At 50.9% G+C, this 23,692-nt stretch overlaps 1 protein-coding gene across 16 annotated transcripts in view; it reads left to right on the top strand.

The window, feature by feature from the left end:
• Window positions 1–13,914, top strand: part of CLMN (calmin) — a 114,651-nt gene extending 100,737 nt beyond the window's left edge. For 5 of the 16 annotated variants that reach the window (XM_070594294.1, XM_070594285.1, XM_070594288.1 and 2 more), the window contains 6 exons: window positions 1,292–2,935; window positions 6,828–7,024; window positions 10,893–10,953; window positions 11,581–11,651; window positions 12,064–12,160; window positions 13,697–13,914. In XM_070594294.1, the coding sequence (XP_070450395.1) occupies window positions 1,292–2,935; window positions 6,828–7,024; window positions 10,893–10,953; window positions 11,581–11,651; window positions 12,064–12,160; window positions 13,697–13,861 (2,235 nt within the window). In that variant the 3' untranslated portion in view covers window positions 13,862–13,914. Of the gene's footprint in view, window positions 1–1,291; window positions 2,936–6,827; window positions 7,025–10,892; window positions 10,954–11,025; window positions 11,174–11,524; window positions 11,652–12,063; window positions 12,467–13,692 lie in introns of those variants that run through there. The other 11 variants (XR_011533048.1, XR_011533046.1, XR_011533047.1 and 8 more) reach the window with 7 other exon arrangements.
• Window positions 13,915–23,692: the final 9,778 nt, after the last annotated feature.

Here is a 23,692-nt window from a genome sequence, read left to right as displayed (position 1 = left end):
CTTTTATATTGACCATATATTTACCATTTCAGATACTTTTCATTCTGGAAATGGATCCTTCTGATCCAGGCTTCCATCTGTGGTCACTCCCTTCAGCCTGAAGGATGACCGTTGTGGTCTCGTGGTCCTAGTTAAATAGTTAGAGTCTTTATTTGCTAGTTCTAACCCTGGGTCACATTTGGGTCTATTTCTAATGACTGTTGTTTCTCTTGATTATGTATCGCATTCTCCTCCTTCCTTCTATCTTCAATTTTTTACTTTATGCCAGACCTGATGGATAAAAGAACAGTAGAGATTGAGGTAGAGGACAGTTTCCCCCCAGAGAACATAGCCCTTGCTCAACCAAGGGCCTGTGATGAGGAGCTGGTCACTTTGACCTTCTCTGGCACCGATAAGGGCTACCTTGCCATTTTATTTAATTTCAGCCCTCTGGCTTCAAATGATTTTAGGATGCGGTCCATCCACTCTCTCCACGGGTGCTTCAGGAGCCAAGCACTGCAGTACCACCAAGACTGCCCTCTGCTTTTCAGCCCTGCTCTCTGCTGCTTCTTGCTTAGCTCAAGTCCCTGTGTGGGAGAATTAGCATATGAGGAGAATTGGCTTTGCATTTGGGGCCCTTCCAAATTCCGTCTCTGACACCAGCCCACACAATCAATAAAGGTTTGGCTAGTGGCTGGCCTGGTGGCTTGGTGGTTGAGTTTGCGTATTCCACTTCAGTGGCCCGGGGTTCGCAGATTCGGATCCTGGGCGCAGACCTACACACTGCTCTTCGAACCATGCTGTGGCAGCATCCCACATACAAAATCAGGGAAGATTGGCACAGATTTTAGGTCAGTGAGACTCTTCCTCAAGCAAAAAGAGGAATATTGGCAATGGATGTTAAGCTCAGAACCAATCTTCCTCACCAAAAAAAAAAAAAAAAAAGATTGGGCTGATCTTTCTGTATCTCAGGTGGGTTAGCTCCCCTATCCAACCCAGACTAGGCAATGGCCCACAGGTGTGAAGGAGCTGACAGTCTCTGCTCACTTAGGGAGGGTCCTCCTTTTCTAACATTCAGTTGATTGAGATTTCTTTGTATCCATAGCTTTAAAAAACACATTATTTTAAATTTATCAGGTGTTTTCACATTTCAGTAGGAACAATAGTCTTTTGCAGCCCTCTGCATCTTAACCAGAACACTTGCATTAGTTCTGAAGTGGCTTTTTCCGCTTTGGTTTTTGTTTTTGGGAGGGGAATGCATGGTGTACTCGAACGCTCCTCTGATTTCACATTGCCCCGTGTTTCTCTGCAGGAAGATTTTGTGGATTCAGATAAAGAAGCCCCTATTGAATCCACCTTTGTCCGCATCAAAGAAACCCCTTCTGAACAGGAGAGCACAGTCTTCCTTCTGAGTGAAAATGGGGAGCGTGCTTACGCGGTCAACCATGAAATCAGCCACCCGCCACCCTCCAAAGTCTTTGTCTGTGACAAGCCTGAGAGTGTGAAGGAGTGCTACCTCGGCGGCATCTCCAGCCGCACGCTGTCAGATAGCTCCTCCGAGTTCATGCACCAGATCATCGACCAGGTCCTCCAAGGGGTCCCAGGTAAGACCATCAGCATCAGTGAGCCATCTCCAGAATCTTCCATCCTATCATCCAGAAAGGACAACCGGAGGTCCAACTCTTTGCCAGTCAAGAAAACCGTGCACTTTGAGGCTGACACCTACAAGGATGCTTCCTGCAGTAAGGACGCTGCCTACAGTCAAGACTTTCGCTTTGAAGGGAGCCCAAGGGGGACAGAGGAGTTGTGGAAGCAGGATGGACACGTCTTGGCGGTGGAGGTAGCCGAGGATAAGATGAAACAGGAGGAGCCTGAGATCCTGGAAGCTGCCTCTGATGAGGCCCCAGGTGACATTTCCTTGGTGCGTGGTAAGATCAGTCATTCTGAGACGTCTCAGAGTCCTCCCTCCTGGAATGGGGCATTGGAGAGGGCAGCCAGCCAGGAGGAAGGAGGTCGTCCCCTCTCACCCCTGGGAGAGAGCACTGTCATGGCCGACTCCTTGGAGATCAGGGTTAAGCTGCAGACTGTGGAAGCTATGGATGAAGGAGACTATTTCGAAGGCATCCCATTAAAAGCCTCTAAGTTTAGCAGCGACCTAGTAGATTTTGCCTCGACCAGCCAGGCTTTCAATGAGGTTCCTTTGCTCCATGAGAAAAAACTTGCTGAGGATGAGTTTTTGGAGGATCATGGTGAGAAACTGGGCAAAAGGAGAGCAAAATCTGCACAGAAAGAGGAAGATTCAGATGAGCCCCCAGTGAAGCTTGACATGCGAGACCCCCGCAAGGACCCTGAACGAGAAGATGAAGACTATTCTTTGGCCCCAGAGGAGGCACCAGTGGAGAAAAAGCCGGAAGTCTATGAGAAGGCGAAGAGGAAGTCCCCACGTCGCAGGCAGGGCGAGGACGAAGGGGAGGCCGAGGGCCTCCGGGCGCTTGGCGGAGAGCTGCTTTCCAACCCGCCGAGCCGCACCGTCAGCTTGGAGACCCTCCAGAGTCACAGCGAAGAAGGCCTGGACTTCAGACCCTCCCCACCCCTCTCCAAGATCTCCGTCATCCCCCACGATCTCTTCTACTACCCGCACTACGAGGTGCCCCTGGCCGCCGTTCTGGAGGCTTACACAGAAGGCGCGGAGGATTTGAAGAACGAAGAGATGGACCTCGAAGAACCAGAGGAGTATCTGTGTGACCTGGGGTCCAGGGAGGAGGCTGAGGCCTCTCAGAGCAGCTGCAGCTTCTCCGGGCTGGGCGAGGACCCCTCCGAGGCTGGCTTCCAGGCGCCATCTCTGGACAGGGGTGCAGACCATGCCAGACCGGCCTCGGAACCTGCTTCCACATCCCCCCAAGAGGACCACCAGCAAAGGGAGGCTGAGGAGAGCGCCCCTGTGGAGAGCCATCAGGTACTTGATTGCGGGGTTGGGAACCCTGAGGCGGGATGGGTTCTGCTCCACTGTTCCTCCATAGCAGAGGGAGACAGAAGCTTCCCACACACACATCCCAGGGCCAGCATTGAAGGAGGCGCTCACTCAGGCCTGGGCAGGGGCAGGGCTGGCCCTTGAGAATGAGCGCTCCTTACAATTTGCACCCTGGGTGCCCCACTGGCCTCCCCCGGTCCTGCCTGGCCCTACCCACAGGGCTGCCAGGAGCATCAGATGAGTCGTGTTTGAGGGTCTGGCAGAGTAGTAGCAGTCATTTTAAAGAGTAAAATTTCAACACTGGGCAGGCTGTTAGTAAATCGTAGGGCCACCTCCTGCGGCAGCCTGCAGACCTCACGTTTGACTCCAGCCTTGATTTTTAAAGGCCTTTTGCCTGTTCGGCACTATTATCAGGTTCCTGTGGTTTGAAGCGGGTTGTGTGCACAGGGCAAGGGAGGGACACACACTTCTGAACTCGAGGAGCTGGGTACACACTTACCTGCCACTTGATGTTCCCATTTTATCTGGCCCAGCAGCTCAAGAGCGGCCCCCAGCAGCTCAAGAGCAGCAGTGAGAGGATGTGGGCCCTGGCCTGGTCCCGTGGGGGCGCAGTGGGAGGGGTCCTCCTGCAAGCGCAGGGTTCATGAGAGCCCCCCACCGCAGCACTGGGAATCCGGGAGTGGATCCAACACCAGGCAGACTGGGTCCTTGCTGGGTGCGGTGCAGACGGGGTCCCAGGGTGAGACGCTGAGAGGAGAGAGGACCCCAGGCGAGCTCACCTGCCTCCTCGGTCCTGCCCTGCAGAAGGCCTCGTGCCAAGGAGACCTGCCTTGGTGTTTGCAGCTGGGCAACCAGGTCCCAGCAGCTGTGCCATGAGGGAGCGTGGCCTCAGACGTAAGAGATGGGGCCCAGCAGAGAGATGCAGGGGTTCCACAGAGGGAGACCCACCCACGTCCAGAAAGCCTGCGTGTGTGGGGGCCTCTGGAGCTGTGGCAGGGGCAGTTCTGGGTGGAGGGCACAGTGCAGGACCCAGGGCTGGGATGTGGGGCCGGGCTGAGGACATTGGCTGTTCCAGATCACTTTGCCTCTGAAGTGGCTTCTAACACCATCCCATGGTGTCTTCCCCAGTCTTTCCCGGCTGTGCTCTTCAGTTCAGCCCCCTCGCCACTGGCCGTGGACCCTAAAACACAAATCGCGTCCCATCGCTCTCCTCCTCCTGTTCCAGGATAAAGTCCAAACTCCTGAGCATGACCTTTGAGACTCTTCCCTCCCCAACCTGGCCTCCCCACCCCGCTGGTCCCCCTTCTCTCGGTCCCCGCCCCCAGCCCAGCCAGCCTCCTCGCTGGCCCGCAGACACTCCAGCTCTCCTCTGCCTCCAGGCTTTCCTTGATCCGGCCCCACCATCTGGACGACCTTCCCCACCCTTCACCTGGCAAGCACTCACCCTTCAAAGCCCAAAGCAAATATCACCTCCTCCCGGGAGCCTTCCCGGCCCCTCCCCAGGCAGAGGAGTTGCTCTCAGCTCTCAGCTCTCGTGGAAGCTGGTTTCCTAGGTTGTGATCCTCTCTCCCAGGAGAGAGTGAGCATCTGTGTATTAGTCTTTGGACTCTAGAGACCAGCCTGACAGGGCTTGCAAAGCACGAAACAAAGGTGTTTTGCGTCGTGGCTTGGGGGCGAGGCGAACGTAGGATAAATTAAACCCAGAGATAAATGACGATGCTCTGGCTCACGTGGCAGAGAGTCAGGCGGAGGGAGGGGCTCACCCGTGCTCAGGGGAATGAGAAAGCCTTGCAGCCTGGGAGGGCTCCAGGAGGAAGGGGAATCGGAGTAACCTTAGAAGACGTTTAGGATTTGGATAGGCCAGAAGGGCTAGCTTGGGTTAATCGGTTTCCCAACTCTGGACAATGGGGAACAGCTGTTGGGAGCTCTGGGGGCGGCAGAATTCTCAGGCTATAATGCCCTAGAAGGCAAGTGTGGCAGGACCGATTGACCTTTTGGGGCAGAGACATCCATGCTATGTCCGTCTTCGGACAGAGAAGAGGCCTGGGTGGTCCCACAGGAACCAGGGACCTGCCTGCCATCTTCCTCGTCTGTCCTCAGGGAGAGGAACCCAGGGCCGGCCCCCACCCCCTCCCACCTGCTGTCTCCTGACTTGTCGGAAGCCAGCCCTGCCTGAGCAGGCTCTTCCTGCAGGAGACCCCAAGATCCGGGGGGGTTAGAAACGTCCTTCAATGAGATCAAGTCTTGGGGTCCCCGGGTTGGGGACTACGACAATAATGGGAATGATTCTCTGGATTCTCATGGGCTGAAAAGCTCTCTGGAGACGAAAGAAAGGGGACAAAGTGGGTGGAGGGAAGAAAGCCTGAGTTGCATCTCTACCCCTTCGTGTTACTTCAAATGGCGAAGTGGGGGCTCCGCTCCTCTCCCCCGGCTCTTGGAACGCGGCTTGCAGAAATGCGGATGCAGCTCTTCATGCACTTTCCTTCCAGTCATTGTCAACAGCAGCTTGTGCACCTGCCTGTGCCCAGCATGTGGACGGGAGATTTGGGGTGGGGTTGAAAGAGCCCTGGGCTAGGGATGGAATCGGGAGACCTAGACTGAATCCATCTCATGCTGAGCTGGGAGGAGAGCCTGCGGAGAGGTCACATCCCTCGGGTACAGTGCGGGAGCCATACTGGTGCCGTCTGTGTCTCTGGGCTCTGATCTGCTTCTCTGGCTCTCACCTGTCCGGCAAACAGGTGCCCACTGCTGCTGCCCACCTTGCAGTTGGCTCCCGAGTGTAGCTCTGGCCTTGTCCCCTGTGGGTGAACAGGGGTGGGGTGCAGCCTGGGATGACAGGTGAGGTCTGTGACATCCTGGCAGACAAGATGACACAGGATGGAGCATCTCTCTGATACCTGGCCCTCCTTTAAAAGAAAGAAAAAATATCTTCCAAAGGGACTAGAAAATGGCAAGTTTTCCTTCTTCTAGAAAAAAGTTCTCTCCTCATTTCGCTTTTCAAAAAAGGTAGCCTTTGCCCATTGATGATCAAGGGAGGCTGGCGTTTCAAATTGCTGAGCGCCTTTTTAATTTCTGCCCAGAGCTTTGTTCTCCGGGGGTGCACGGCCCCGGTCACTCCAGTCCCCTTATTCTGGCACCTGTCGAGCAGGTTCTTCGAGCCCCTGAGGAATTCTTGAGAGGTGGCTCCAGCCATTCCCACCCTTCTTGATTTCACTCAGGAGCATTCCTGGTGGGTTCAGAGTGCCAGTATGGACAGTGGTCACAGAATCTTCCTTATCAAAGAAATGCTAGAGATGTTGCACTACAATCCACCTTCGGGCAAAGCACAGTGAAGATGTCATCCCACGAGCCATGCGTTTGCCTGTGTGTGTACCTCTCCAAACCCTGGGGCCACCTCTGCACCCCTCGGCCCACCTTTCTTCCAGGATTCATTCCTTTGTCTAAGTAGGCGATGGTTGTGTGAAGGGTCCAAGCATTGCCCGCTGGAAGAGACCTCTTCTATAGGAAACATTATCGTCCAGTGGAAGCGGTTGGTAATCGTTATACCCAGGTGACAGACGAGGAAACTGAGGGGCAGAGAGATCAGGTCAGTTGCTCAAGATCAGATAGCTGACGCAGCCAGGATTTGAAACTAGATCTTGCTGACTCTAGAACCCGTGCTGTTTTCACTCCGTCCGTCTGGAGCGGTGGAACTCTGCACAGGGAGCGGGAGGCTGGGTGGCCTTCCCTTCCAAGGCAGCCTGTGCCGGCAGGAATCTGTGGGACAGGCAGAATTCAAAGGGATGCCCAGCTGGGCCTGGGAATCAAGCTGGGAGGGTCACTCACTCGCCATCTCAACATGAAATGCTGACGTGTGTTTGATTTTCTTATCGTTAAGTCTCAGGAATCCCCAAACTTGGAAAACCTAGCAAACCCTTTAGAAGCAAAGGTAACGGAAGAATCAGTCAGCAGTAAAAAAAAGGAAAAAAGGAAACATGTGGACCACGTAGAAAGTTCGATATTTATAGCACCTGGAACAGTTCGCTCTTCAGATGACCTAGAAGAAGACACTGGCAACCACAAAGTCCCTTCCAGGTATAATATCTTCTCGCCCCCGGGACCAAGCGAGAGAGCTACTCTCTGAACTCATTGCATTTTCGGTTTCTGATTTATGGGGGCGCAGGGGGCGGGACTGGACAACAAGCAAAACTCACTCTGAGTACCTTTGGGTGGAACCTGGCAGGGAGCCCTGGAGTGGCCAAACTCCAGGAGGATGTGGGGTGAAGTAAGAGGCCTGGAGACTCCTCCAGCCACCCCCGCCCCCAGGTACCAGCTGGCTGGGTTCGGTAGGGACCAAACTTAGCCATTTATAAGCATCTTCCTGACTTCAGCATATGTGCCGAGGGGAGTGAACAGGCAGAGGCCCAGATGGGAGAGCCAGAGGAGGAGCTGGTGGCTGCCAAGCCTGCCATCGCCCCTCTGCTTCGCTTCCATGGCTGGGCTGTGAGGGACGAAGGGAGAGTAGACAGAGCCCAGGGAGGAGGGGCAAGGCACGAGGGGAGGCTGCTGCCCACTTTGCCTGTGACTCCCAGGGACCCTCTCCCTGCCCCTGGACGTGACTATCCAGTAGACGTCTAAGTCTTAGCGTGTTGCTGGACCCTGCTCTAAGTGCAGACAAACGCTTATGGCCAAAAGGCCCAGGGCTGTCATCTACTCCACTACAACTCAGGGAGGGGCCGTTAGTCATCGCCAGACCGCTCATCTTCTCCCTGAGCAGGTCAGTTCTCAGTTACCTTTGAGCAGCCGCTCTGTGATGGAGTCCGCTAGACAGGGACTTCAGAAGAGGCCAGCCACAGTGGTGATTCAGGCCCAGCTGCACCCTCCAGGGGCTCTAGAGGGACATGAGATGGGGTTCCGTCTATTCTCCTGGGACCGGGTGGAGCACCTTAGGTGTTAACAGGCTAGTGAGGATTTCCTGTTCTGGGCCCCAGAGGCAGGTGGAGAGGCTCAGGGCAGCCTGGGGCCGAGGTGTCATTTGAGTCTCCTGTGGAGGGATAAGTGGGATTCGGATTTGGGAGGAGAGAGAAGGTAGAAGAAACAGCCTGAGCAGACAGCTGACATGGAGCAGGCACCTCAGTAAATATTTGTGGGGGGTGAGGAGGTAGGAGGAGAAACATGGAGAGCGGTGGGGGAAGGTGAGCATATTTGAAATGCAGCATCGACAAGTACCAGCAAACCTGCCCCTGGGGGATGATATGGAAACAAAGTGTGTGACAGTATATGAAGCAGCTATCTCAGACATTGGACCATAGGCTGTCCTTGAGAGAAGGGACACAAGTAAGGGAAAGGCAACCATTATTTCGGTGTAGGTGGTGTGGGGCCTGGTTGACCGTTGGGTGCAGAGGTCTGCCTCTGATCTCCGTGTAGAGTCCGCCTGGAGCAGGCAGCAGGTCCCCTCCCAGCGCCTCCTCCCTCCCCTCAGGCGAAGCTGTAATTATTAGAAAGCCGTGTTCACCGAGGTGAAGATTACAGAGTACATGTGAGCAGGTGGCGGGGAGCTGTGCTCTCTCGTGTGAATGATCCAGCACCCCTGGGCCCCTCCTGTGTCCAGGCCGTCTCACCTGCTCCCTGCAGTGTGGGAGGTGCCACCACCCCTTTTACACTCGAGGAAACTGAGTTCAGAGAAGTCAGTACCTGGCCCGAGGCCGTTGAATGGGACAGAGCCCTGGGCATCTCTTCCAGGCACAGGCTGTTTTCCTGGCTGTACCTGTGGCTTCCCGTTGGTCTAGGCAAAAAGGCCCGTTGTTCCAGAGCCTGTAAGATCCCTGTCTCCCCAGCCTCATCCTCATCCACTCCCAGTCACCTTCTCCCCTCATCTCCACCGTGCCCCGCCCCCTGGTCTTAGCTGAGGTCCTTGAATGCCCCCCCAAGCTCCTTTGCCTTTGAGGTCCCTCTGTCCCCTGCCTGTCTCCGGCCTCGCTCCCTTGGGTCTCAGCCGCCACTACCACTTCCTCCAAGCAGCCTTCTTGGGTCCCCACAGGACATTTTTGATCCCTTTTTATATGTTCTCCTAGCCTCTGCTCTTTTCTGCACAGCATTTATCGAAAAGTAATTCCTATAGTCATTTGTGCAAGGATGTTTTTATCATCTGCTCTCCCCTCACCGGGGAGCCAGCTCGCTGGAGGCGGGGAGGGCATACCAGCAGAGCCCACCTTTAGCAGAGCACCCAGCTTGCAGTTGGCACTCAACTGCATTCTTTGGGTGAATGAATGAATGGATGCGTGAATGAGTGCGCTCTCAGTCTGCGGTCAGCTCCTGGAGGAGCCGGGTCCCCAGCACCTGGCACACGGCAGACTCTTGATAATGCTTGTGGAAAGAGTGAAGTTCAGGGTTCAGACCTGAATAAGTCTTGTATTGATTATACTGTAACAAGAAAACCACCTCAAATTTAAAACTATGGACCAAGAACAGTTTAGTGGATACCAGGGGAAAGGTGGGGTGGGGGGTGGGCACAAAGGGTGAAGTGGTGCACCTACAACATGACTGACAAACATTAATGTACAATTGAAATTTCACAAGATTGTAACCTATCAATAACTCAATTAAAAAAAAAACAAAAAAAACCAGAAAACCACCTCAAAGCAAGCGTGCTGGAAAAAAGGGGAGCGGGAAGAGCGAGAGTGCCCTCCTAAAGGGGGTGCGCTGTTTTACTAGAAAACATTGCCAGCACACGGGGCAGAGCCTGCCCCCCGTGCATCTCCAGCTGCTGCAGTGTGTGGAGTCGGCTCTCACGGGACACTGCTGGGTTCTTGGCACCAGGGCATCTTTTTTCTTTGTAGGTACATTTTATTTCATTTCTGTGCTGTGATACCAGCCAGGAAGACTAGCACAGGCTTTGGCTGGAGGACAAGGACTGACATTTCCCTAGGCCTAGCCCCGCCCCTGGCACATAGTGGGTACCCAATACCTCTTAGCTGGGGACATGCCCAATGCAAGGGAGAGCTTGGTGAAGTTTGCAGGATGGCAGTGGGCAGGGAATAGCAAGCCTGCCAGTGATAAATTCCCCAGGAGTAAACTCTTGGGTCAAATGCCTTTAAAAGGACCCCAGGATGCCGCATCGTAGGTTTCCCTTGAGGAAGCTGAGGTGACTGTCTCTGTACCAGGGCACGTCGACACCCAACACCCAGTTCTCCCGCCGAGCAGCGAAACAGGGCCACGTCCACCTACGGAACACTGTGCTCCCCACCGGGACCACCAGCTCCGTGGAGCAGATCGGGTGGGAGTGATGTACCATTTTACTGATGAGGAAAACTCATGAGAGACTAAGTTCTTGGCTGAGGTTGCCAATGGATCAGCCAGGAGCCAGGATGTCAGCCCAGGCCTCTGGCTGGGTGTCTCTTGCCTCATGCCTGGGCAAGCCAGCTTTGTGGGAAGGTCAGAGATCCATTCCACATCGGCCTCGAAGGTCGGGTCAGAAAATTAGTCGCCTTGTGTATGAGAGGAAAAGAGCTGGGATGCCCAAGAGCTCCACAAGCAGAGAGCGGCACTGTACTTAGAAGGAGCACTGGAAAGAGAGTCCAGGTACCAGCTCTCGGCCCAGGTCTGACTTAGCTTGCAGAGGACCTCCAATGACTCCCAGGACCTCAGCATGCTTGGAAAAAGAAATCCTTTCCTGCCCCCAGATCGGATGATTTTTAAGAATATGTGGTCTGCTTTCTATTCTTGCTCCGTGTTTTTTTCTTGTAGATGAGGGCACAGTATCTAATATGCATCCTACTGTTTGTAGGCACACTCCAACCCAAGTGGGCCTATTGGATAAGATTTCTCTCTCCCGTCGCTGGGTCTGAAATCATGGCTTGCCTAAATCGACCTGTGGAGGGCTCGGGATGGGGGTGCCTGTAGCACGGAGCCATGGTGGGGGCTCTTGGTAGCACCAATTCAAAAACGTGTGTTTCTTTTTCAGGACTAGTCACAGTGACTCCAGCATTTACATTCGACTACATGCTAATAGGTCTTTGGAGTCGGTTAGTATGTGACTTTCTTCTTCTGCGTCCGCCCCCGCTAATCAGTTCCTTTCCCTCCTTCCCCCTCCCTAGCCCAGAGCTTTGAAATCACTGACGTGCAACAACTGTACTTTTGGATAGAAGACAAGCACGTTGAAACCTTGTCGTTAAGCACAGTCCAATCGGATGTTCAGTTTGGGCAATAGGAGATGTAAATAAAGTGATGATTTTAAAGCCCAAAGGCCTCTTTGTTATAAAAACGCATCCAAGATCACCCCTCCCCCACACACACATGGAAAGGTCACGTTCAAAGACAGAGGTGCAACCTAAGTGGAGGGTCCACTTTACATTCGCAACTACCCAGCCCTGGATGTGTTGGGACCCAGAGCACCGTGGTCCACAGCCCTGACGCAGGCTGTGGGTGGTGGGGCCTCACCCGTTCATCAGTGGGGGGACCGTGGGAGCGGGGTGGGTAGAACAATGTAGAATGATTGTTTAGCAGTTTGATTTTGGAACTAGATGTTTGCAATATTGAGAACAACATGGCATGCTCGGCTTTGTATGTTTAAAATTATTTTATTTTCTGTTTCAGAGATTTCATCTTTACTAATTGGGTTGCGGGGGTTTTGTTTATAAATTTCACTGTAGGATCATTTTAGCTATGTTCAATTGAGGAACGCAGCCGATCTGGATGACAGGAGAAACCGAATGTTAACCAGGTTGGTGGCTTTGCTCCAAGTTCCATGGGGTTTAAAATTTTTTTCTTTTTTCATTATGCAGCCTGCCTTAGGGGGGTGGCTGTTTCTCCCAGCTAGGCTTTGTTGATAACAATAATAAGAGTCTGAGATAAGGCAAGAAAATACCTGTTTCAGAGAAACTGAATGTAAATTGAATATGAGTGGGAGGAAAAAGTGGGTATTAATTAACACTTGATGGGCAGGGCGTGGTTCAGAAAATGACTCAGTTGAAAGATCGTTCTGGGACATGAGCTCGCCGCTGTGTTTAAATAACGCAGTGGCATAAACTGGCTGTCCAAGGTGGAGGCAGGCAGAAGTTCACAGGGGTGTGACTCTGGGTGTTCTCAATGCCACGGCGCCTGACAACTGTATTCCTTCTGTGTCGCCACTGCAGGTACAATACTGAGAAGCTCACTGAGCTGATTTTACAGTTTTATGGCATCAGAGCAGACATGAAGAGGGAATACAAACATACCAGGATGTCTATGAAAGTATTTCTTACTCTTGGAGCACTACACGACCTAAACTAAGATTGCTGAATTCCTGTAAAGCTGCCCGTTTAGAACATAGGAATCCAGAGAAATCTCTAAAACTCTGACAATTCTGAGACGCCCCTATCCTTGTTAAAGTTATTGACTCACTTAATTTTGATTTTTTTTTTTTTTTTTTTTTTGCCGTGGATTTGAATTGGCTTGGAAGGACTTAGGTTATTGGAATGGAAAGCCTCTGTCTGAATATTCCCCAGCACCCAGGAGTGTCGTTCTTAGAACTCCATCACGCTGGCTCCTAAAAAAGAGGCAAGACCTGTTTCTCTCCCCTGACGTAAAATGGAAATATTAATTCACGTTTTCCACTGGATTTGACAGACTCCTAGGAAAAGAGGACTTTTAGCTTTTATGAGCGAGAGAGCCTTTGAAATTTGAGCCCGCAAGGTTCAGAAATGCAATCGTGTTTCCATGTTTTTGAGCATTTATTCCCTTTGTAAGAAAAAATTGAGTTTAAAGTTTTTCTAAAAACAGTTTTAAGAAAGAGAAAGATATTCTGTCAGTGGTCGGTTATCTGCTTGGAAATCAGTTCCTAGACCAAATGGTTAATCCCCTCTTGGCCTCGCCTCTGTCTGTATCAGAAGGTAGTTCGAGATGGGGTGGTTTTTGGTTTTCATAATCTCCCATCACACGCCCCAGATGACCCTAAGACGCTTACCCCCTGGGCTTCTGGAAATGCAGCTCCAAGCGGAGGCTCCCAGCCCCCATCCACTCACATTATGGCCCCCAACCCTTTCCTTCGTGGGCACCTGGAGCTGTGGTTGATCACCACCACACAGCCCCCTCTGGACTTGATCTGCCAGGCAAAAGCAAAATGTCACTTTAACACCACCTTCTGTAAAATAAAAGAAGAACGATAAATCTGACCCAAATCAAATCTGCTAATTACTTTAAAAGTTATATTCCAAAGCCACAACCAATACCTGGTGATCGGGGCGGGGGGGGGGGGGTGTGGCGGGGAGAGGATGTGTCTTTGTTTCTCACGGTGGTTCTTACATTATCTGTAATCGGGGAGCTCGCTGTTCCTTTAGATTACTTAGGAAGTCCCCTCTGTCAGGAATGAATAACAGAGAGCTGTCGGGATGTGACCTTGCCTTCAGGGCTCTGTGGTGTCAAGGAAGGCATCCTGGACTGAGAGTTAGACCTGGCCCAGGTTCCAGCGCTGCCACAAAGTAATTGTGTGGCCTGGGGCAAGCCACTCCACGCCCTGAGTCTCAGTGTGCCCATCTGCGGAATGGGCTCGCAGCCCCTCCCTCTTGGTGTTGTGGAGAACTGAGCATGTGCGAACGCTCAGGGGGCCCCCAGGACCCCGGCCCTCCGCCTTGGGGCTGCACACGAAGGGCGGGGCCCCTTGGCCACCTCACTGGAAGCCCTCAGCTCTCCAGTTGGGCAGCGAGATGGCAGCATGGGGTGGAAGTGGCGGCCACTCCACCGGGGCCCTGCTTGTAACTGCCCCGCCTGTGTCTCCCCTTCTGCAGGAAGGCCAACAATTCTGGAGAAGCCACATCGCGGGAGAGCCACAGCCCCCAGAGCGACTCGCTCACCCAGTTGGTCCAGCAGCCGGATATGATGTATTTTATCCTCTTCCTCTGGCTCCTGGTTTACTGCCTGCTGCTCTTCCCACAGCTGGACGTCAACAGACTCTGATCGTGTGTCTGCATAATTAAAAAGACAGGACCCTGACCGGGGTGGGAATTCTTTTTACTTTGTTTTGTTTTGAGTTCTGGCTGGGGTACTTCTGCACACAGTGGAGGACCTCCAAGGAAACTTAGAATCCCTCTCCTCGCTTTTTTTTTTTCATGTTTCTATGGTCTCCTGTGAGTCCAAAGCATGCTTTTCTCTGGCCCTGTACTCAAAACTCAGGTGTGTGGCTGGATCCGTGGGTGGAGCTGGTTGTTGCCTGTGTTGCTTTGTCAGATACTAAGCATCATTAACTGGTATTTAGCCATAAATGGGTTGTAGCTTGTCCCACACGCAGGTTTTAAAGGTCCTGGGTGGACTTGAGGTACTTAGCTCTCAGAAGAGGGGCCTTCTGATGAGCAGAGGGTGGATGTCCCAGGCAGAGCCTCCACTGGGAAGAAAACCGCGAGTGTTGCTCGAGCGAGCGGGGCTGTGTGAGGGAAGATGCTGGGTATCCATGCTCCTGTTGTGGTCTGGCGATTGGCTGCCTTCGTTGAGGGATAACTGAGCAGCGCCAAGCTGCTGGCTCCAGGAATGGCAGATCCAAGGAGGAAAGAGGAGGAAAGTAAGGCTGTGTCGTGAGCCTCAGTGGACTCGATTTTCACCCTAGTTTTTCTTGGGGGTGGGAGGGAGGGTGGGGATGCATTTTAAATTCACTTTTGCATTGATGGAATTGAGGAAAAGCTGTGATTTTCAGATTTTTCCCACCAGCGGAGCCCTCCTTGCAGATGAATTCTTGGCTGGAGCCGGTCTGGATGGTGCACTAAAAGCAGAGCTCTGGCTGACACAGGACGGGGCCTGGGGTCCTTCCCGCTTTGCCCCGGCAGCCCCTGGCTTCCATCCACGGCTCCTGAGGCGTCTGTGCCGATCCCCCACAGTCCCACAGGGCACTGCAAAAAGCCCTAAGGAGGGGTGCCGAAGTGGCTGGGCCAGGAATCAGCTCTGGCTGACATTGGAGCTGGAAGTGGTCCAGCAGGTTCCTGCCCGGAGAAAGCCTTGTGCACCGCTGCCTCCGGATGCAGCCTCAGCACAAGCATCCTTTGTGGTCCATCGTAATGGGTTTCTTGAAAAGGCTTTCTGGAAAGCACCCTGAGAAGTAGACCAGAACAGGCAGTTTGTGAGGGGGGAGGCTTCCGCCTGCCCTTGCATCCTCCTTCCATCCTGGCCTCCCTCGGCTCAGTTTCCTGCCAAAATCCAGGTCGCGGTGCCTCTGTATCGCTTCCTCGTCCCATTGTCCTCCCCCTCAATAAGCGCGTATTAGGCGATCCTTATAAAATCACAAACTGTTCGATCAGGAGGGGCCCTCAGACAGCATCTTGTCTGCTGAACCCAGAGAGGCAGAGTGGGTTGACCAAGATCACACAGCCAAATAGGAACAGACTTGCAAGTGCACCCAGGCCACCTGATGGCCAGTCCAGAGCTGTCACCCCTTTTAGGAAACTTCCATGGGGACCCTGAATGTCCTGAAAAAAAGATTAAATGGATAGATAAAAAATGTCCTCACTGAAACACAACCAAAATGTTTAGGCCAACCATCAACCTTGGATTTGTCCTTGTGTTTTTCCCATAGGGAAGTTGCATTCACTTTCAGGTGCGTCCCCTGTTACTTCTGGAGGACCCCGACAGCTCTAACAGCTGGTCTGAGGACATACTAGCATTGTCCTTACTCCGGGAATCACGTTGCTCTCTTAGCAAGCCAAGGACTTGCTTTTTGCAAGCAGTGGGTTTCAAGTTTACAGAATTCCAGCATGGCCCAAAGAGTTTACATAGGACATTTGACTCAATGACCGTCAAAATCTGGCCTCTAAGCCGCTCTGATTATAGCCTGTCCTCTCCCCACGAGTGAATCGGAGCCTTCCAAGCTGAAAGCTGTTGGGAGCTTGGAGTGATTCCATCTTGAAGGCCAAGTGTCCCATGGAAAAGGAGCTAGTTAACGAGCTCTTGGCATCACAGAAAGCTCACAGGTACCGATAATAAAGATTGTGTGCGCTATTTTATAACCGTGGACATCACGCAGTCCTCGCCTAAATTAGCTGCTTAAAGAGCCAGGGAAGAGCTCACTCAGATGTTAATCGTTTCATTTTATGGGTCTAGACCTCGTTCAGAAATATCTCTGCGGGTCGCTCCCCTCACCCATTGCAACATGTCATATTGTTTAAAACCATCTACTGGCAAGAGGCCTCAGAGTCATTTGGTTCAGGTGGGCAGTAGACTGATTTTTTTTTTTAAAGCAAAAGAAGAATTCTCATTTGCGTATAGGCTTCTATAAAAGAAAAAGCTGGATATAGAAGGTGGATAGAGAAGCCTGCAGGACACACCACCCCATGGCTTATAATTTTTTTTAAACAGTTTATTTTTAATTCTTATCCAGGTAATACATGTTCATAGTTTAAAAAGAAACAAATACTGTAAGGCTTTGAACAAAAACTCTCAGCCCCCTAAGTCTTGCTGCCTAGAAATAACACTTTCTACTCTTTGAGCTATTTCTTTTAATATTGACCTTTGTGTTTCTGCATAACATATATTTCTTTCGTTTTTTTTGAATTAATTTAGAAACATCTGGTGGACTAGCTGTTATAGGGGTGAGGAGTTTGCTCTTCCCTGTACCCCACCTTGTTTTTCCCACAAGGTTAGGTCCCGTTATTTGGTGCATATCTATTTATGGTGGGTGTATGAGGACCGTTTACTCCTGAGCCAGGTGGTGTACTGTAGTTACATGTCCTTTTTTTTTTTTTTTTTTTTTTTGCTGTGGCCTATTTTTTAGTAACTTCCTAAGAAAAGGAACATGAGAAGTAAATATTGTAAATATTTTGAGATTTTGCATAACTTAAAATGTCTTTATTCCATCCTTAAAATGTTTTTCTCCTGCCCTTACCCATGTGGCTGGATACAGAACCACAGGTGGAAAATAATACCCCCACCACCACCTCCGCCGTGGTGGTTGAGGTTTCTGATGCTGTTCTGGTTCCCAGGACTTTAGATGTGACTTGGGTTCCCCCCCCTCCCCAGGAAACCTTTGTGATCCCTTTATTCTTAGTGTTCTGAACTGTCCTGATGGTGTTGCACCTCTGATGTCATACGTCATGCTGAGTTCTCATAGGAAATTTCTCAAATTTGAGGGTCATTATTCCTTCTTTCTTTCTGGACCGCCTGTTGTTCAGTGTTGGACCTCCCAGGCTAGTCCTCTGATATTTTTGATCCTTTCTATTTCTCGTCTCTTTATTTTTTTGATCTGCTTTCAGGGAGAGTTATGAGCTTTGTTTTCTCAATATACATGCCGAATGTTCTATTTAATTTTTAATTTCCGGACATTTTGTCGCTGTTCTCTCACTTCTGTTTTATCGTATCCTGTTCTTGTTTCACGGATGTGGATCTGATCTCTCTGTGGACGGTCATGATAGTGGGGTTTGGGGAGTTCTTTTCTGATCCCTGTGCTGCCTTTGTTTTCGCCAAGTTCCCTTCTCTTGGGTAGTCGCAGTCTCGGTCTTTCATGTGACAAGGTTTCTTCAAATCTCCAGGGATCCTATGGATCATGTTTAAGAGTGATGCATCAAAAACTGGATTGGGAGCTCTGTGTGTCAATGGTGGGCTTTTCCATGGGGTCACCAGGGGTCACCTGGACTCTTCATGAGGGGACCCCACATAGGGATATTTGCAGGTCTTTTCTCTGGGGCTCATTGCTTCTTTAGAGCTATTTCCACTTCTCTCCTGCCTGGGAAAGAGGGACACTCACAGGGCTGCTACTAGCCTCTGCAGTGCCCTCGTGCAATTTCACAAGCGGCATCCTCTCTGGGTGGATGACTCAGAAAAAAGTGCCCCGTCTGGGCAGGAGCCACCCATGGGTACTTGGCTTGATTAGCAGAGGGTACCTTTTGACCATTCCTCCAGAAGATGCAGCCCTGAGCTAGGTAGGACAAGGCTTGAGGAGCTGAGCAAGGGCTAGATTTTAACTCCCAGTTTCCCCCTTAGCCAAGCACCTTTGTGCAGTGCACAGACTGTAGGGCCATACCCAGACATCCCAGTGCACACCTGAGTGCCCGTCCTGACCTCTGAGCAGGCAGTCTCATCACAGTGAGTATTTAGACTCATTGACTTTCTCCCACTTCACTGTGCCTGGTGTCCCCGTGGAGTGGGACATTGCCCTGACTGCTCGGTGGCAAGCCTCTGCAGGTGCCTGGGTGGGATTAGGATTCCTCTGCCCTGCCCACTTCTCCAACAGCTCTGCCCCTGCCGTAAGTGGGTTGCATCTCTTACCTACTGTTGCCTCCTCTCCTTCCCTTTGTCTTCATGGTTGCATCACTTCCGTTCCTTTGCTCGTTATTTTCATGGGGTTTCACGAGGGAGGCAATGAGCCCACGTGTTCAGTACACCATCTTGAACTGCAGGTCCCATTGGAGCATCCTCACCACTTTGCTGGGGGGCTCGCTGCTCTGTTGACTTGTTTGTGAACCCACCCTGAGTCCAGCTGGGGCTGTGGCAACATCCGTCCTGTTGAGCTGTGGCCTGCTGAGTGCCTCCCTATGATGCTCTGCCAGGTGCAGGAGAGGGTTACCAGCCTGCGGACACTCTGCTTGAATGCCGCAGTTCGAATGTTCCTTCCCCATCCTTTCCCCGCCCTCCCCCGCTACCCCCAGGAGACTGTCTTAGATCTCCCGCCTCCCGCAAGCTCCAGGCTATGGAGTCATCCAGTTTCTAGATTTCCTTTGCCACCCTCACTTTGTTTAGCAGCAAGGAGTTCCCGCTGGTATTGCCAGAGAACAAACAGGGTGCGTCCTTGTTACTTGGCTCTTTGGAACCTGGTGAGCATTTCCTCCTGGCCGAACTCAGCGTCTGTGGGAGTTGGGCTCCCAGCAGGCCTGGGAACCAGGGAGTACACCCTCGCTGCCCAAGACGGCCACCGGGGCACATGCTGCTTCTCCCTTCCTGGAGTTCAGCCTAGGCCCCCCAACCTTCTTCCCCATGCAGTACTTGCCTCCTCCTTTTAAGGGAAGAACATTTTAAAAAGCAAAAGAGGATGCCTGTGTGGTCCCTCTTCATGAGTCATAGATTATTCGATAGCCTTAGGGACCACGTAAGGGTCCAGCACCTCATTTAAGAAATATGAAAACTGAAGATCAGGAAGGAGAAATGACTAGTCACACAGCCAGTTCATGCCCTCGGGAGGGACATCTTGATTCCCAATTTAGTTTTCCAGCCGCTGAAGCTAAGATGCATCTCTCTCCTCGCCCAGGACTCAGAACATCAGAGAGCTAATCTCGCAAACCCAGTGAGAGTGAGCAAGTAGAGAAGGGGTCTTGCTGAATGTCAGAGTTCACCATGGCAGTCTTCGGTGAGAAGTGTTCCCTCCATGGTTGTGTCATCGCAGTCCTAGGACACGAACTCTTTCACGTGAACTCGGTTTTTCTCGAATCTCCAGAAGGACTCAGAAGCCCCACTGGAGTCCTGAGACGTGGCGTCTCTCTCCTTTCTGCTTGGAGACCTTCCTTCCTCAGGGGTCTCTGCCGAATTACCCTGCTGTGCTCAGCTTCATGTCCTGAAGTCCCTGAAGTGGGCTGTGTTGGAGCTTCAAGCCCATGTGGCTTTTCAGAACCTTCTCAATGATGCTCTTGCCAGGAAACGAGAGCACATAAAGCTCTTCAGGTCCAGATGTGTTATTTCTCTTTCCTGACATTGCATAATCTCTGCTGAAGCCGCCTTTGGGAAAGATGTAAGGTCTTGGGCCTGCAGCTGCCGTCTAGGGCCCCCCAGGATAGCAGGCTAGTCCTCGGGCCCATCCAGCTGGTGAGCAGGCTGCCCTCATGACAAGGTCCAGGACCTGGGGTGGGTGGGTGAAGGCTGAGGGCCAGCGTGAGTGATGTCACACCCCCTTGCTGAAACTTGCTGTGGAGTTTGCCTTAGTTCGTCAGCCAGTGTCAGGGAGCCAGAAATGAGACGCAGCTCCTTTGCAGGACGTGGAGCTCCACAGATCTTTCTGACTCTGCCTCTCATCAGGCATTTCCTTAAAGAACAACAGCCAGCAGCTCGGGGAGGTGAGGCTGGTGCCTGAGAGGCATGGGCCTCGCGTGGCTTAAGCCCTGAACCTTCCATTTCCATCGTGTGCAGACCCGTTGTCGTCAGGCTGCACGTGAGCACACGGCCCTCCTCGCTGTGATTCTTAAGAGTGCCACAGCGACCTTCAGGCCTTGTCATTTCTCCACGTGGTGCCCGGGACCGGGCTTGGGGTGCACCTCCTGGAGGAATGGGGCGAAGGCCTGGATACTCGCAGCTTCTGCTGCTCCAGGAGTCGGCAGAGGTCGTCCAAGCTCCAGAGCTCCTCTGACTGTTCCAGGACTGCCCGACCCCGCCATGCCTGGAGGAATCACTTATTCGTGTTTATAATTTTCTCTGAGAACCTTGGTGAAACCACTCCAGGCAAACAGTTCTTCCCAGCCCAGGCTATAGCATCAATAAGCCAGAAAACATTCTCATTTATGGAAAGAAGACAACCAGTGTTTTGTGCTGTTTGACCATGTTCTTTTGAAATGCACACACAACTCAACAACCTGTGCCCTGATTGCACTGCTAACTTTTTAAAATCCCTGACACTCGAGTCTAGCTTTCGTCTAGCAGGGGTCTCTTAAACTGAACCCATTTTTTTTTTTTTTAGTCACTGCCTTCCTCTTCTCCAGGAGGAATTATGGGACAGGGGAAGAGGACAGTTTGGGGATTCAGCCAGATCTAGGTTCAAGTTCCTGCTCTGTCACCAGATATCTGGATGTTCTTGGGCAAATGAACCTCTCTGAGCATCTTCTGTGCAGAGAAGACTCAAGACATGTTTGTTGAATGGATGACGTATGATGCTCAGGAGCTCCTCGTTCTGCATTTCCCTCCCCTCTAAGCTTTGAATGTACCTCCTTTCCTAACATTCAATTTGCCTTAGCTTCTTCCAGCTTCTGTCCAGTCTGTCCGGTCCACCTTCGTCTTTCCAGCCCCTCTGTCTCAAATCTAACTCACGCCTTTTACAAGGGGAAGTTGAAGCCATTGTATCCTCATTACTAATTGGCGGCTTACAACACTCCTGGGAGGTGGTTATTTCAGAGAGGAAAGTAAAGTGCAGGAAGGAATAAGAACAAGGTCCTAGAGCATGTTAAGTGGCAGAACCCGGAACATAGGAAATTCTGATTCTTGGTGACTTTGGCCTAATTGGCAAGTGTGGGTGGAAATTCTCCGAGTTGGGAAGGTGGCGAGCTGTATTAGTCGTGTTGCAGGCCCCCATCTCGTATCCCACGTCCCCGTCGCAAGTTTCTGCACCTTGACTCCCAACCTCGTGTCAAAACTTCTTAAATATACTCTTCACATTCACATAAAAATGACTGAGGACACTCAAATTCATGTTTTAGCCTACAGTTGCAAATTTGCAACCAAAATGACTGCTCTAATGGGCCTTTAGCAGTAAAATCTCAGTGTCTAATGTCAAAGATTTCAGTGACTTCAATTAACTGTACATCCTGCCTGCAGCTAACCATCTCTCTACCTCCAGCACGTGCTTTTCAGCCCAGGAAATTAGGCTTTCTCCTTCAAAAAGCAAATTTATTTCATTGCGCTGGTCAGAGCACAATTCAAATGGGGATGGAGGGTGTAAGTGTGGCTTACTGGGATGAAGTCGTAATGGATTGGCTGTTAGACAGGGATCATCATTTTTCCTTTGTTTTAAATGTAGAAGTCATGATTTTTGCATTGTTGCAAAGACAAATAGAAAAATATCTTTTGATAGGTTTGTTCCATCTGCAACAGCTATCACTTCTTTTAGCCCCATCAAAGGTCAGTAAGAGCATATTCTCCACAAGATTAGGCTGTGAGAAAGGACAGCCATGCAATGCCTGTGTTCCCAAATGTCATGCGAAGATTGAAACGCTTTTTTAAAGGAAACTCTGAGAGTGTCTGTAACCTAGAGAGCTGACATTGTTCCCAAGTAGGACAGCACTGGCCTCGGCGTCAGAAACCCGCATCCTAGTTCTGGCTCATCTGCTGTGACACCTTGAATAATTCATTTACCTGTCTGGCTCGGGCATTGGAAGACTTCTTTTTAAAAGTTCTTCCTGGGTTTAAAAATCCAAAGGTTAGCAAGTTAGATTTTTTTTTTTTTGAATCTCAGTAAGTGGCCTATTTGCTTAAAATAAATGCATCTCTGTGCTTGTGAGTGAATTCCAAAGCTCAGAGCATTGCTTCCCAGCTTTAGTATCTAAGAAAGGTGCCTTCGGAAAGAGTTGGTAAGACAAAGGTGGTCTGTTAGAGGTGTGGGACTGAATGTTTGGGATAGAATGTGGGGGATCTGCTTCCTAGGGCCCCCAGAACTAAACTGGGCTCTTTAAATTAAGTTAGCGCGTCTGACGCAGTTTCCCAGGGGAATTTCTTTCAAATTCAGAAGTTCAGCTGCGGGAATAAATAGCTGTAAAGGTCTGGATATTTCTACTCCTCTCATCTTTTCCCCCTTCCTCTAGCAGACTCAAAATAACTAAGCACAGAAAGTCCACTCGGAATCAGAGGCCGTTTGTATCCCAGCACTGGATCCCTTAAGCCAAAGGCTGGCACGCTTGTGTAGGATGGAATGCCCCTGGGTGGGCGTAGTACCTGGGGGGAGGGGTGGGATGAGGAAGCGACCACCGGTGGGCCGTTTGCCCTTGAAACTGCACCTTAAGGTAGCTGCCTGCATCCCTTGCATTGGTGCTGGTCACATCAGCCAAAGACAAATAGTAGAAATAGAAAAATGGTCATTCCTACGGTACGTCGTCGGTACAGATTCCTAAACCTGGAAACGGGTTTGTTGAGAGCATATTGGATGGTGATAGGTGTTTATTTTTTCAAGGTCTGTAATATGTTTAACAGATTTAATGCCACGATTTCTTGTAATGTCATGGCAGGACTTCGTGGACAATGTCTGAACATTTTTACTGAGAGCTCTAAGAGGACTATTGAAAAAAAGTGAAACGTTATTTTGTGGTACAAGGACTATTTTGTCTACTTAGTATATACATAGCTGTAGCTTTGTAAAAGGGATCTTTGTAAAAAAAAAAAAACTGTGTGAATGTGCACTCTTATTTATTGATTATTGTAAATGAAGATGTGACTATTTGCATAATTTATACCTGTGGGAAATTAACTGGAGTATTTGTTATTTGACTGTTTTCTATTAAGGAATATTGGGCTTGGTGCTACGACGAATGATCTTGTAAAATTACATGTATTCTTAAGAAATTTTTGAGGATAAATTTCATGAGCTGACCATCTCATGGATAATTCTTATTTCCATGTGTGTTTGTGTCTTTGCAGACCAGAAATTACACTCTCTTTCCTTTGTCCCAACAAATAGTACTGTTGCCAGGGTAGCAGGGAAGCCAACTGGTTGTGGGGTTATAGGAATTGTAGGGCATATACCCTTCTTAACTATTAACTTGCCTGGAGCCTTTGCACGTGAAGCTCCCAGAAGAAACAGCAGCAGCAGCAGCAGCTGTGTCGGTCTGGAGTTAGACCGCCTGCCTGGGTTTGAATCCCGGATCTGTCTCTTACCAGCTGTCCAACCTGCTGCCAGCTACTATAGAAATAGCCTGAGTTCGCCAGAAAACAGAGCCTGAGTCAAAGCGTATGTGCTTACGCATCATTAGGGGTGGTGCTGTCCTGGGGCAGCAAGAGTGAGGCAAGGAAGGAGGGAAAGCAAATAAAAGGTGGTGCAACAAAAATTTATTGCCGTGCCCTAGGTATGAGGTTCTGTTCTGGTTGCCAAGAGTAGAGTAATAAAGGAAACCCAAGTCCTTGTACTCA

Source organism: Equus przewalskii, chromosome 25, assembly GCF_037783145.1.
Source record: "Equus przewalskii isolate Varuska chromosome 25, EquPr2, whole genome shotgun sequence".
Lineage (NCBI taxonomy): Eukaryota > Metazoa > Chordata > Mammalia > Perissodactyla > Equidae > Equus > Equus przewalskii.
The sequence above is the reverse complement of the archived record's forward strand: the minus strand, read 5'-3'. Positions and strand labels throughout refer to the sequence as shown.